Source organism: Aethalodelphis obliquidens, unplaced genomic scaffold (genome assembly GCF_003676395.1).
Source record: "Aethalodelphis obliquidens isolate GAN/ISIS:26980383/991018 unplaced genomic scaffold, ASM367639v1 scaffold5, whole genome shotgun sequence".
NCBI lineage: Eukaryota > Metazoa > Chordata > Mammalia > Artiodactyla > Delphinidae > Aethalodelphis > Aethalodelphis obliquidens.
In genome coordinates this window covers 59,043,105-59,057,832 of record NW_020837949.1, presented here as the reverse complement: position 1 = coordinate 59,057,832, position 14,728 = coordinate 59,043,105, and the positions used below count along the sequence as shown (strand labels likewise).

General features: G+C 42.2%; 1 protein-coding gene across 3 annotated transcripts in view; it reads left to right on the top strand.

Annotated features, from left to right (window-relative positions):
• Nucleotides 1-14,728, top strand: part of SLC25A13 (solute carrier family 25 member 13) — a 203,307-nt gene that overhangs the window by 85,380 nt on the left and 103,199 nt on the right. For all 3 annotated transcript variants that reach the window (XM_027102493.1, XM_027102492.1, XM_027102494.1), the window contains one exon: nt 4,143-4,258. In XM_027102493.1, coding sequence (XP_026958294.1) covers nt 4,143-4,258 — 116 coding nt within the window. The remainder of the gene's footprint in view (nt 1-4,142; nt 4,259-14,728) is intronic.

Genomic DNA, 14,728 nt, shown 5'->3' with positions numbered 1-14,728 from the left:
TTCTTTTTATGGTTGAGTAATATTCCATTGTATACATGTGCCACATCTTCTTTATCCATTCATCTGTTGATGGACACTTAGGTTGCTTCCGTGTCCTGGCTCTTGTAAATAGAGCTGCAGTGAACATTGTGGTGCTGTTTTTGAATTATGGTTTTCTCAGGGTATATGCCCAGTATTGGCATTGCTGGGTTGTATGGTAGTTCTATTTTTAGTGTTTTAAGGAACCTCCATACTGTTAGTTGCTGCAGGTGAGCATTAGTGTCATATCGTGACTGTTCCTCTTAGACGCTAGATGTAGAGCTCATCAGAGTTGTGTGATTTATTTTAGAGGGCATCTAACATTGTCAAAGAAGTTTGGGAAGTTGAGGGCAGAAAAGGAACTAAGTGAGCTCACCAGCCAGGTCTGAACTTGATTAAGCTGGTATCCTTTGTTGTAACGTACGCTAATACCCATTAAATCTGCAAAGCAAGACTGGAATACTGTTTACACAAAAAATATGTATACCTATGTAAATGTTTTTAGATATCACGCTGTAAATGAATATAGTACTATATAATTATTCTGATAGCCTTCTAGTCAGATTACCTTGAAAATCCAAAATGATCTTGATGAACAGTAAAATATTATGATTTCATAGTTCATCTGTATACCTCCTACATAGATGTATAATACTTGTGTCTAACAGGATTACCAAATTACATACCTTTTTGGTATCTGTAACATGCCTAAAATACCAGAGCATTCATTGGCCAGTTACAGTTATGAAACCACAATGACATTGCCAGAGGAGGATTTGTTCACCGATATAGATGGCCTTCAGGTTTCTCATACCATTTTGAGAGAGATGAGATTCTCTTTTTCTGGTATTTAAGCCTTCCTTTATTCAGATCATTACATTTAAGAAATGTCCTGGTTCTACATAACACGCTGTGTGATTCGCCTTAACTCACCCACCGTCTATGCAGAGATAATTTATCGATTGATACACTGGCAGCAAGTTCAGCTGATGAGTGTGCGGCTGTATGGTTGTTGGTGCTGCTCTGAGGAGGTCCTGAGGTGTGAGGAGTGGTGGCGAGAAGAAAGCAGCCAATCAGAAACACATTTCTCCTCTGTGCTGCTGCTTCAGTGGTCTGGAGCTGGGCGAGCATGCATCCCTAAGTGAAATGGTTCTGGGCGGTTTCATTCACAGCATTAAGTAGCCTTTGTTTAAAAACTCCTAGTTCTGTGTTTCCAATCTTGGCCTGTGTATTAATATTAGTTTGCTAGGGCTGTCATAACAAAGCACCACACACTAGGTGGCTTAAAGAAAAAACAAAGAATTTTATTGTCTCACAGTTCCAGAGGCTGAGATCAAGGTGTTAGCAAGGTTGCTACCTTCTGAGGGCCTGTTCCATGCTTCTTCCCTAGCTTCATTCGGGTGGTTTGCTGGCAGTCTTCGGCATTCCTGGGTTTGTAGAAGCATCACCCTGATCTCTGCCTTCATCTTCACGTGGCGCTCTCCCCGTGTGCACGTCTGGGTCCAGATTTCTCCTTTTCATAAGGACTCTAGTCATTTTGGATTGGGTGCCCACCCTACTCCAGTAGGATCTCATCTTAACCAATTACATTTGCGACAATTGCATTCTGAGGTTAGGACTTCAACGTGGATTTTGGGGGGACATAGTTCAACCCCATATTCACCTTTTTCCTGAGGTCCACACTAGTCCTTTTGGCTTCCTGCTGGGTACCATACTTCACTGTTCCATGGGTATCTCCAATTTAACACGGTTAGAATTGGTCTTACTCTCTCACAATTCCCTTCTTTTTCCTTTTTTATTTATCTTTGGTGGTGGTGTCATCATCCCACTCAATTATCTAAGTTAGAAGTCTTGGAGTAACTCTTTTCTGGCTGTCAGCCTCTGACCTCCAGTTGCTACCAAGTTTTGTCATTCCTGCCTCAGTTGTATTTCTCCACTTTTCCCCTTTCTCCAATCCTAGTGTTCCGGCTCTGGTTTAGACCCCTGCTGTCTCTAGCTGTCAGGCTGTCTCCCCACGTCTCGTCTTTCCTCTGTTAAATTCATCTTCCACAGCAGTTCCTTTTCTAAAATAAAGATATGAACCTGGTATTTATTAACCCTAAAAACCTCCAGTGACTTCTCACTGCCTGCAAAAAAAAAAAAGGTCAGGATTCTATAACTGGCCTTTACAGGCCTTTACAGGTGGCTGGCATGATAGCTCAACCACTCTTTTACTCAGCAGGACCATTAGATGCGGGTCAGTAACACCTTTGTCCTTCTCTAAATACAGCACAGCCCTCTGTACTTAGTTCTTTCCTCAGTGTGGATCGTCCTCCCCCTACCCTTCTCTCTTCTCTCCATCCTCCCATACCGATTGGAATTCTGTCTCGGTCAAATGGGAACCAGGACACTTGGTTTTCAGGCCAAAATGCCAGAAGCCAGTTGTTTCACTGTGCATGAGCCATAACTTCTAATAGTTTTCTCAAAAGTAAAATGAGGAGGTGGAAGGAGTTGATCTCTAAGATCTTTTCAGCTTTAAAATTTGTTCTTTAAATGCCACAGATTCGTGGAGCATTCCTTAATTTCCTTAGATTTATTCCTTAATTTATTATTTATTTATTCCTTAAGGAAGAATAAATCACTTCTCCTCTGTGCCCCTTGATACTTTATCTTTTACTTTTGATACTCAGCTCGTGTTCTGGCAGGGTTACATGCACGCGACTACCTCTCCTTCCCCCAGCAGGCTGTCAGCTCCTTGAGGCCAGCCGGGAACCTTCCACTCATATGTGTTTCCCTTGCTATCCCCACCTGCCCCTGGTCCTGCTCACACACACAAGATTCTCAGTGAGACCGACTCTGTAGCCGAGGACAAAATGTTCTGGGCAAGTGTTCTTCTGTAATACGTGCCGTTCCTGAATGTTCCCCTGCGTTCGGAAGGATGTGTTTTTGGATGGTGAATGACATAGAGACCGTGTAATGAACACACCAGAGTTTTCCTTTCTTTGTGGCATTATTATAATCAGGTGACATTCTGGGAAATAGCTAAGTTAACGTTGTAGCACTTACTTTGTATAAAAATGTGTTGTCTCTATAAGATTTTAGAAGTAATTAACTGTTCTGTGAAACATGGGAAAGGACTTCTGTTTTCTTTCTCCTTCTATATCCTCGAGACTTGGACTGTCCCAATGTATCATTGAAATATTTGTACATTTAAAATACAAAATAGTGGCAAAGAACTTAGTTCTAAGACAGCCTTTGTGGATTTATTTACTCCTTGGAAGTCAAAGCATCTGTGGCCTGTTCTGCACCTCCTAATGGATAGATGTAATCATACCATGACCTTGCTCAGAAACTTGTATCTCTGAACGTCTGATCTCATTTCACAGTGTTCTCTTATGTACTTTTCTGTCCAGATAAAATTAGTTGCTCACATTTTCCTTGCACACTCCCTAGCTTTCTTGCACCTGCCTTTCTGCAGGCATTGCCCCTGCCTAAGGTGACCCCCTTTCTATGCCCATTACTGCATACCTGTATTTCACTAATTTTTCGAGACCCAACTCACATTCCATCTCTGCCACAAAGCTTTCTTTGGTTTCCTACCAAAATTCTGTTATCATCATCTTGGTTCCTGTCTTATGATTTGTCTTTCCTGTATAATATTCTAGACTAGTGTTGTCTGTCTTACCAGACTAAAAGTGCCTTGGGGTCATATTTTGTGGCCAGTTTATCTGTATTCTATCCCCCACCCCAATATCATCCTTTAGTTCAATCCTCATGTGGTCAGTGGATATCAGTAATGAATGAATCTTTGTGAACCATTTTTACATGGTGTAGGAAGGTATTAATGAATGACTGAGCTGGTCTATTTTGTTGTTAACAACCATATATTAATCTAAAGTGTCTAAGCTTTATTTTTAGAATTAATGTGTCACCATATCCTCAAATCTGTCGTGTCTTTTAGATTCTGTGTGTTATTTCAGTCCACTCTATGTAAAAGGAAATGCTAAGTGTTTATACATGTTTTTAGGTTTGAATTTTATTTTTTGACAGTGACGTTTTATTTTTTCCCCTTAGTGTATATTTGTGTATGCTTTTATCTTCCACAAGCTACTGACTTTATGCTTTGTGCTTGTTTTGTGTTGCAGATTAATATCCTTTCAAGAATTTGTGGCGTTTGAATCTGTCCTGTGTGCCCCAGATGCTTTGTTCGTGGTGGCCTTCCAGCTGTTTGACAAAGCTGGCAAAGGAGAAGTCACTTTTGGTAAGCAGCGTGAGTGTGTGCACACCTAAGGAAGTGCAGACCTGTGTGAGCGGTTTGGGTTTTTTTCCCAAGAATGAAGTGTATGGAAATGGTTTTAAGAAGTTAGCCTATCCCTTTTAACAAAGATATCTCGGTGTTTTGAGGCTCCAGTTCTTGAAAAAAAAGTCTCCCTTCGTGAAAAATTAAGTTTCTGGCTTAGTAGTTTTGATGCTCTGCTTTCGTTGTAAGGTGAGGGAGGATGGAGCACAACTGAGTCACAGGGTCGTAGAAGGTGAGAGACAGACAGGATTTGACCGTCCACTTCATTCCCTTCACAGTCAGTAGTGCTTCCCACTATTAGAATGAAGACGTTAATAAAGTGCCTAAGAACAGAAGGGATTCATGTTCCCAGTACCTTGTGTCCTTACCTTGTCCTCATGGAGTAGCTGGAGTCCAGAGGCAGCGCGCGAGATGGTAATTTGGAGCGGTACGTGGAGAACCCTGTTCTTCTCAATAACACGATTCCCTCTGGCTGGGCTGGCAGTGTCTGCTGTGCTGCCCCCGCCTTTATTGGGGGACACAGCACCATCTTCATGGGGCTCAGCCGCCAAGCTGCAGAAAACCCTGAAGTCTCCTAAGCATTAGGAGAAAGGGAAAACCAGGACATGGTGGGGCAGTGGTACGTTCTTGTTTAAAAATAAACTGGTTACTGAAGATACATTGGGCAGAAGACACCACATTTCCCTCGGACTGTGCCGTGTCCAGCGTATGTTATCTGTGCATGTGAACCTGGTGTAGAAAGCATTGCTGTGGAGAATTTTGGAGCCCTTTTGGGGCACACAGATTGTGCATTTCAGGGGAAATGGGTAATGCACCCATTTTAAATGTCTTTGTTCCTTGTCTCTAATTTATTCAGACTTCTTGGTCTTGTCTTACTTGTACGTCGTGAGGAATGTACAGATGGGGGAAATACAGATGGTGTAATAGAGCACCATCTGTTCTGGATGGTTCTGGAATTGGAGAGACTTAGCTCCTCCCAGCTCTGCCACTTTTGTCTCTGAGTCAAGTTAATTATCCTTTCAGGTCTTTATTTTCCTTATCAGAAATGAAGGTAATAACTACATAAAGTATAGGTAAGGCAGCCTTCCCCTCTCCCACCCATTCCTCAACGTTCATTTGACATGACAGTTATTTAAGGCTAGATCAGCCAGGGCAGAGGCAAAAACACATATATTTACCTGGTTTTCTTTCATGTATTCTAGAAGCTCAGATGCTTTCCGTTAATACTTCACGAGGATTATTTGATATTTTAAAATCCCTAGAATAATTTTAGTTTTTGCCTCTCCCATCACCCAGTTCCTCTAGCCACAACTTTTCAGTGGAATACCAATAAAAATGTTCCCACTAAAATCTCCAAATAATAAATGAGCAGCTAGCTCATGGTGGTGTTGATTTACCCAGTGGGAGTCAGTTTGATGAGAACGTTATGATGACGTTTCCTCGGGGTGAACAACAAGGGGAACCTGTAAGTTTGCGTGAGCTCCGCACAGGTGTGCTCGCTCTCTCGTCTTCCTCCTTTCTGCAGCAAATCTGGAGGGAGGGCTGGAAGAGAGCTGGACTGGAGATGGGGGGCTGAGGAACAGATTTCCGGCGTTTTCCCGACTCCGATCAGTCTTCCGTCGTGGGCATGAAGTGGCGGGGCTGATGTTACCACCAGCACACCACTGGCCTGGCGGAGGAAAGAAGCAAGAGGCTTTGCCAGTGCTGGGAGGGCTGTGTGTGTGTTAGTGTGGTTAGGAGAAAAGAACAGGTAAAGCAGCAGAATGTGGGGGATGGGAGTCATCTGTGAATTGTAGAAAGAACGTGGCATGACAACTGTTTCTGCTTCTCTCTAGCTGTTGGTTGATGGACAAGTCATTTCCGATTTCTGAGCCTTATTTTCCTTATCTACAAAATCAGGGTAATAACCTACCTTCCAGGACTATTGCACATAAACGGGCCATGTGGAAAATAAAGGACTTTATAAAAATAATATTACTAAAAGAAATAATGTGAGAGAACAAAGGAGGATTTCCTTTTGTTTCTTCTTCTTTCTTTTGTTCTTTGAGAAGCCGTTTATTTTAACTTGCAGTTTAACCACTGGTCAGGTAGCTGGGAATTTTGCTTACTATCTGTGCTGTGTTGAACACTGTCCCATCTCTGAAGACATACGAGAGTGCGTAAGACATCGGGGCTTCCAGGGGGCTACGATTCTGCTTCTGTCCTCAGCTGCATGTGACTGTGGTGGAAGAGTGCATAGCCCATCTCTCGATACCCTGCCTTCTGCAGGTAATTTGTTCCAGAATCTGCCTGTCTCACAAAACACAAACAGGGTATGTCCTGTATCTGTTTATGAGGAGCCAGTGGCGTCCTCACCCTGTGGGTGTAATAAAATGTAGCCTGGGCTTTTCTGAGCTGTTAATCCCCATCTAGGATTAAACTGAAAGAGCTATTCATAGTACAAAGAAGATACTCAAATGACCATCAAATTGCAAAATGATAGCTCACTTAACATTTTTCATGAGGTCGGGTAGAGTCATTCAGTGGAGGTGAGTGCTGTGTACAACAGGCTTTTGCCAAGTAAACACAATCATATGGGAGGTGTGGCAGCCTTAGGAGTGTTTTATCAGCAGGTACCTTTAGAAGAAGCTAACAAATAAGTACGTTTTTCAGGAAACTTGTAATGGGGTTGAAGAAATTTTTTAAAAAATGGAGTTGGGCAGAAAAGTGGACTTTCCTAGTCAATCCTGATCTCATAGCCCACAGTATTATAAGGGAATCCAGATCTGTGCCCTGGCTCTCTGTCCATATGAAGCTGTTTGAGAGACACACAGTGGCACTCTTTGCTCTGATTACTTCCTCAGCTCCCTGTAAATCCTTCACTCAAGAGTGACCCTTTTGTATATCAGAAGGTTGCCCTCCTGAGTGTGCATCTTTGGGAGGAGTAGGCATGGAGTGGCGAGAGAGGAAGGGCTCCTTTTTTAACCTCCCAGGTTGGCATGGTCAGCTGTGGTCACGGGGTGAGCACTGCGCTTGCACTAAACAGTGGGTCATCTGGGGCCTTCCCATGGGCTGCAGGGAAGGCTGGCAAGTGGCCTCAGATCCCCCATGTCTCCTGGCTTTGTATTTCATCCAGAGGAGAGCAGTTACACTCTTTATCTGTATACATATTAGGTTTCCACATAAGAGCTCATCTGAAGCAGGGCTTCTAGGACTAAGCCCAGTAAGCACCTGTATTTGTCAACAAGCCGGCAGTGTCAGTGCTCCCACTAATGCTGATTCTGATACACACTAAACAAAAATCAGATGGAGCGTTTCAGTGTCGCATTTCAGTGAAGCCTTGCCCCCTGTTCTCTGAGGCCTTGTTTATGTTTACTGTATTTTCATGTCCTGATCACTCCCTGTGTTTGCTACAATGAAAAGATCTTGATGAGGCCAATTTTGTTCCTTTGATATCTAGTTCATTATGTTCTCCTGTTTCCTTTGAGGGAAAACATATCTCCACTATTCTTGTTCTCACCATGTTTTCTTATTTTGATACCCGGTATTTGTAAGTGCATTTTATGATGCCAACAGGTGTATAACATGATATCAGTATAAGTAGAAAATTCTGCTTAACAATTTGCAATTCTGTGTGATTGGAGAGAAAAGTATTTTGTTCTAAATCTTCATTTGCATTTTTAGCCTATTTTATATGACAGTGATTTTTTACTCTTAATTTTTTCAAGTGTACTTTATTGAAGTAGAGCATACATGCAGAAGGATGCACGAATCCTAAGTGTACATTTTGATAACTTTGCACAGTGTACATACTTGTTTCATCACCATCCAGATCAGAAAGAGAATGGTACCAACACTCAGTAGGTCTCTTCCCAGTTACTGTTCCAATGGTAGCAAGGGATATTTATCACCGTCAATTGATTTTGCTTGCTTTTAAACTTAATAAAAATGGAGTGATACAGGATTTATTCTTTCATTCTCACTTTTGCTCAAATTTTATTTGTGAGATTCATCCATGTTTTTGCTATGTGTATTTTTATTTTGTTCTTTTTCTTTGCTGTGTAGTATTCCATTGTATAACTTTACCCTAATATGTTTACTCATTCTACAGTTGATAGACACTTGCACATTTCCAGTTTTGAGTGCTACAAATATGCTTTGAACATTCTTTTATGTATTTTGGGGTGTGCATATGTGTAGGCATTTCTAGGAGTAGAATTGCTGGGTCGTAGAGAGCTTCCCTGGTGGTGCAGTGGTTAAGGATCCACCTGCCAATGCAGGGGACATGGGTTCGAACCCTGGGCCGGGAACATCCCACATGCTGCGGAGCAACTAAGCCCGTGTGCCACAACTACTGAGACTGCGCTCTAGAGCCCACGAGCCACAACTGCTGAGCCAGTGTGCTGCAACTACTGAAGCCCACATGCCTAGAGCCCGTGCTCCGCAACAAGAGAAGCCACTGCAATGAGAAGCCCGTGCACCGCAACGAAGAGTAGCCCCCACTCGCAGCAACGAAGACCCAACACAGCCAAAAATAAATAAAATAAATGAAGAAAAAAAACGAATTGCTGGGTCTTAGAAAATGTATATATTTAGCTTTCAGTAGATCTTATCAAACAGTTTTCCGAAGTGGTTGTACCAGTTTACATTCATACCATCAGTGTATAAGAGTTCTAGTTATTCTACTTCTTTGCAAACACTTGCTGTTATCAGTTACTTTCATTTTAGTGATATCTCACACTGTGACTTTAATTTGCATTTTTCTTATTACTTATGGGTTGTACAACTTTTAAAAAACTGTTTATTGACCACTTGAGTATATTTGTCTATTTTCTAGATACTAGGGCTTTGTGGGTTGTATATTTCCAGATGTTTTTACTGTGACTTGCACTTTTACTCCACTTCATGGAGTCCTGAGGAATGTAAGTTCTTAATTTTAATGTAGTACAAATTACCAGCATTTTCTTTTATTGGTAGTGCTTTTTAAAAAAAAAAAATATTTTTTTATTTTTGGCTGTGTTGGGTCTTCGTTGCTGCGTGCGGGCTTTCTCTAGTTGCAGCAAGCGGGGGCTACTCTTCGTTGAGGTGCGCGGGCTTGTAGTTGAGTTGGCTTCTCTTGTTGTGGAGCACGGGCTCTAGATCAGGGACAGCAAAGTTCTTCTGTAAAGCGCCAAATAGTAAATATTTTGGGCTTTGTGGGCCATAGGATCTCTGTCACAACTACTCAACTCTGCTGTTTCTATGGGTGCATGTGGCTATGTTCCAATAAAACTTAATTTGCAAAGACAGCTGGTGGCCAGTGGAACATAGTTTGCTGACCCTTCCACCAGAGTATTAACAGGAGCATACACAAGTTGATGATAAGACTAGGGATTAAGACACTTAGTAGAATGGGTAGGTTGTGGTGATATTTGGATATTTACAATGAGCTATGAAACAAAGAAGGTTCTCTTCTTTGTGTCTAATATGGTTTGGTTAGCTTCATTGAGAAAGTGACTTTTGAACACAAATTTGAAAGAAGTCTAAGGCAATTGATCATATAGAATAAGGAAGAAGGAGGGGAAGAGACTGTTCCAGGTGAAAGGAATGGCCTTTGCCCAGGTTGGAAGACTGGAGTGTTCTTGGCACATTTGAGGAACAGCAAGGAGGACTCATGAGAATTGAGTGAGGCAGGGCGTCCTGGTAGGAGAGGAACTCAGAGAAGTAATGGATCTGATCAAGGAAGGCCCCGTAGGCCAAGGTTAGGACTTGACTTTGATGGTAAGTGAACTGGGAAACCATTGCAGGGTTTTTTGTTTTTGTTTTTTTTTTTTAGCAGGAGATTGTCATGATCTGGTTTATATTTTAACAGCATCATTCTGGCTGTTGGTTGAGAATAAACTATAGAAGGGCAAGAGCAGGAAGAGAGAGAACAGTTAGGAAGCTATTGCAATAATTCAAATGAGGCATCATGGTGGCTTGGGTGGGAGTGAGGTTAGGGATATATTGAAGAGAGAATCAGTAGGGTTCTCTGATAGGTTGGACGTGGCCTGTGAAAGAGAGAAGAGGCAAGAAAGATTCTAAACTCTTTGGCCAGATCAACTGGAAGGGTGGAGTTATCAACTGATAACTTGGAGGACTGAAGGCTTGGGGATGGTGGGGGAAAGAAGAGGAGCTCACTTTTGGATGTGTTAGTTTGACGCCTTTAGATATTTAAGTGAAGATGTCAAATAGGCACTTAGATATCTGAGTGTGGAATTTGGGAGATAGAAATTTGGTAGTTATCAGAAAATAGATAGTGTTTGAAGCCATTTAACTGGATGAGTGAGTTAGAAGAATAAGGAAAGATAGGGGTGTCTATTGAATGCTTACTATGTTGTAGGACTGGAGATACAGCAGTGGCAAGACTAAAAAGTCCTGATCAGATGTTTTAGGGAGAGAGACAGTAAACAAGTAGAACATGACATCATACTGTATATTCTCTATCTACAAGGTAAAACAGGCTAGGTAGAGAGGAGGGAGAGAAGCTATCCAAGCAGACCTGGAAGAGTCTGTGCACCAAGGTGATGTGATACAGGCTGTGTATTGCAGGAGGAGATGGAGCTAGAGGGTCTGGAGGTGATGGTCACTTGAGAGGTGCTTCGACAGTCTAGGCAGGGGTAATGCAGGCCTGGCCTGGACCCCACCAGGGCCATTCCAGAGGGTGAATCCTATATGACTTGGCTCCTGACGGACTGTAGTAAAAAGGAGATCAAAGGAAAGAAGAGGGACCTAGTAGTAGCTACTGAGTTTGTTCTGTTCCAGTGACATGTGGTTTTACATGATCTCTTGAGAGAAGGGATATAGCTGTCATTTTAATCTTGAAGTTTATTGATCACTTACTACTGAACTCACCCTGAGCTAAGTGCTTTATATGTAATTGATTATTTAACCCTCAGAACCTAGGAGGTCTGTACTATTATAATTCTCATTTTTCTTATGAGGAAATGGCCTTGGGGAGGTTAAGTAACTTGTCTGTGGTCCTGGAGTTGCCTGTGGTGGAGCCGAGGTAGCAGCCAGAGGACGGCCAAGCGTTACTCACTGTTCCACACTGCCTCCCTCTGGTGATGGCTGTGCTCTGTGAGGACGGCCTGCCTTTGTAATCTAGATTGGTGCTGATTCATCCTTTGTGGTTTCAGTCTTTTTATCAGACATTAGAGGGATTTAATAATTTTTCATGAAGAAGTAAAGAACAATACACGAATGAATTAAGATTTTGTTTATATGACCGTATTGGAAAGTAATTATAAGGAAGAATGTACCTGGATTAGAGTCCTCAGTACATGTAGAAATTTGCCTTGGTTACAGAGACGTCCAAGGAATTTGTTGAAATGCACTTGTTGTGAGCTTTACCCAGGAGGCTTTATCTTTTGATGTGAGCAGAATTTTGAGTGGAGGGGGAATTACAGAGTGGTGGGAGGGGAAGGAGAGTTGGCCTTTGTGCAGATTGAGGATAGTAGAGGAGACCCTTGATTGAAATGTGGGTGCTGGGAGCCAGGGCCCCATGTGACGGTGCACCCACCACAGCCCTCTAAGCAGGAGTTTTAATTTGATAGGAGAGGCAATTGGGAGTCCTGCAAGGTTGTTGAGAGGACAGGGACGGGATCCGAATGATGCTTGGAAAAGGTGGGTTTTGTTGCATTGGTTGGAGTGGGGCAAAGCCAGAGGCAGACGTGTCTGTGATCCTTGTGTAAGCTTCCCATACCGCTGTGAAACAGGCAAATGGGTGATCACTCCCATTTTGTGAGTGGAAGAACTGAAAGTCAGGGTTTGAAAGGACTTACCTGCCCTCTGAGCAAGTTGGTACAGGGTGGTTTTCCAACACTTCCATTTTCCCAAGTTTCTTATTTGTTGATGCTGGGAAAGCAAAGCATTATTGTTAGGAATTTTAAGAAAGTGTGTGTGTGTGTGTGTGTGTATTTAGTGAAACTGTTAATCTGATATATTTAGTGCACCCACCAGTGATTGTTTTTTTCATGATGCTAATTTAACATTAACTATTCCTATTTATGAATATTTCTTCAGTACTTGTGTCTGCAGTAGGTGCCAGTAATAGCCTAACTCAATAGTAGTGGAGGACCTGAATCTTACCTTTGTCTAGTGTAAGTCACAATTGACCTTCTGAAAATTCAGAGTATGTTATATACCAGAATACTTCCTCAAGTTGAAATATAAAATTTTTATTTGCTTAATGCCGTCACATGTTTTTCTTTTCCTTTGACTTATCTTTTTCATTACTCTTGAACAAAATTTCATGAAATGTTTTTTTGTTTGTTTGTTTGTTTGTTTGTTTTTTGCGGTACGCGGACCTCTCACTGTTGTGGCCTCTCCCGTTGCGGAGCACAGGCTCCGGACGCACAGGCTCAGCGGCCATGGCTCACGGGCCCAGCGGCTCCGCGACATGTGGGATCTTCCCGGATCGGGGCACGAACCTGTGTCCCCTGCATCGGCAGGCGGACTCTCAACCACTGCGCCACCAGGGAAGCCCTCATGAAATGTTTTATATGCAGTTGTAAAGCTTCCATTCTTAGTATGTGAACATAAGCCCCCAGTGTCATTATTGTGGTGGTGGTGGGGGGTGTGTGTGTGTGTCCGCCTGCAATTTTTCATTGACCTTTAGCGACAGGGATTCTCAACTCTCTGGTTCTAGATAAGTGTTAGGAAGTCCATGAATGGCCACAGTTGTTAGTTGTGTTTTGTCTAAATGAGCATTTGCCTTTAGCAAGTCTGAAAGGAGTCCTGCCAAAGGGTAGGAACTGCTTTTTGAAGAGGGACAGCTGAATGAGTAGACATATATCTTATTTAATACTTTTCTAGCATTGCTGTTTAAAAACTTCAATTGTAAAATAGTCTTTGCCCTGAGCTACACTGGGAGAGTTGGCTGCCTTGCTCCTTCAGCTCTGTCAGTTGGCCTGGAATCCAAAAGAAACGAGCACAGTATTGATTTTGTATTATAAGCTGCTGTGGCCTCTTGTCCTTTAATCTTAACTATTGAGTGATATTGTGAGTTTGGGTGCTTTAAAGTGGTGTCTCCTGTTAACGTTGTGTGAGAGAGGATTCTCCTGTTAGACAGTCATAAGGCCCCAAAGTTTTAGTCTACGAAGGCTCTGAGAAGTCCTGCAGAAAATGTAAATTAACTTTGACAAACTATTTGAACAGAACCTACCTTTCTTTTGTATGTGAGACGTAAACAGAATCCACAGAACTAATGAAGCGATTTCTAATGTCCTTCTCTAGTTAATTCTTTGACGTGTATGTTGGTGTTTGGAGGGGCCCTTCCTGGGTTCACAGTTGGATTTTGTGCAGGAACACCTGCTGTGATGAAAGTGAATTGGAATGCTCTGGGAAAACGGACAGGCTAGATGACACAAGGAACTATGTGGAAACAACCCGCTTCAGTCATTCTGATTCAAGTTGCAGAAAATGATGAGAGCTAAAAGTACGCAGATAAGTTTTGAAGGTAGACACTCAAATTTAATAATAAATGTAAAAAACTAGAGGAATGCAGGTATTGGAGTAGAAGAGGACAAAACTTTAGCCATAATTTTTGAAAGCTCACTACGAAGAAGGTCATTTATTAATACCTTTGTAAAGACACTTGGAAAATGAAATATTCAAAACGATAACTGAGGGGAAAATGGTTCTGAGAGTCAGAAGGACCAACTATTTGAGCAAAGTTCTTTGTTAATATTCATTCTGATTTTGATGTTTCACAAAAACAACAGGTTATTTTGGTGAGAGGACGTTATTGCCCGATAGTAGATTTTATTTCATATTTTGGGGGGACCCACGTATATTTTCTTAAGACACATTCCAATAGAGAATGAGAATATTGAGTAAGAGCAGTGTGAGTTTTGAGAGGAAATAACCTCAGCATTGATGAGGACTGCGGTGTGCCCAGGGACCGAGTGTCTTGTATGAGATCCTAGAGACTGTGCAGAAGCTGTTCCAGTTCATTGGGTCAAAAATCTACTACTTACGAAAAGCTAAATACGGATTTGCACGATTGACCATAATGGCTTCAATTTTGAAAGATAGTGGTATCAGAGAGCACTTCCAGTTGGTGGGATAATTTGAGAATCATCTATGCTCAAATGGCTAAAATATTGTACTTTTTGCTACTTCATCACCCCATTTTAAAAATAGGGAGCGGGGGGGAAAAAGGCCTGTTGAGAAGGTGGAGGAATGTCAATTGGAGAGAAAATCACAATAACCATGTGAAGCCACTCCTTAGTGAATAACCGCCTGAAGGTTAAACGTTCTTTAGAAGACTGTCGGTATGGAGAGGTCGAATCAGGGGACGTCTGCCCCTGGTGTGTGTGTGTGTGTGTGTGTGTGTGTGTGTGTGTGTGTGTGTGTGTGTGTGTGTGTGTGTGTGTGTGTGTGTGTGTGTGTGTGTGTGTGTGAGTGTGTGTGTGTGTGTGTGTGTGTGTG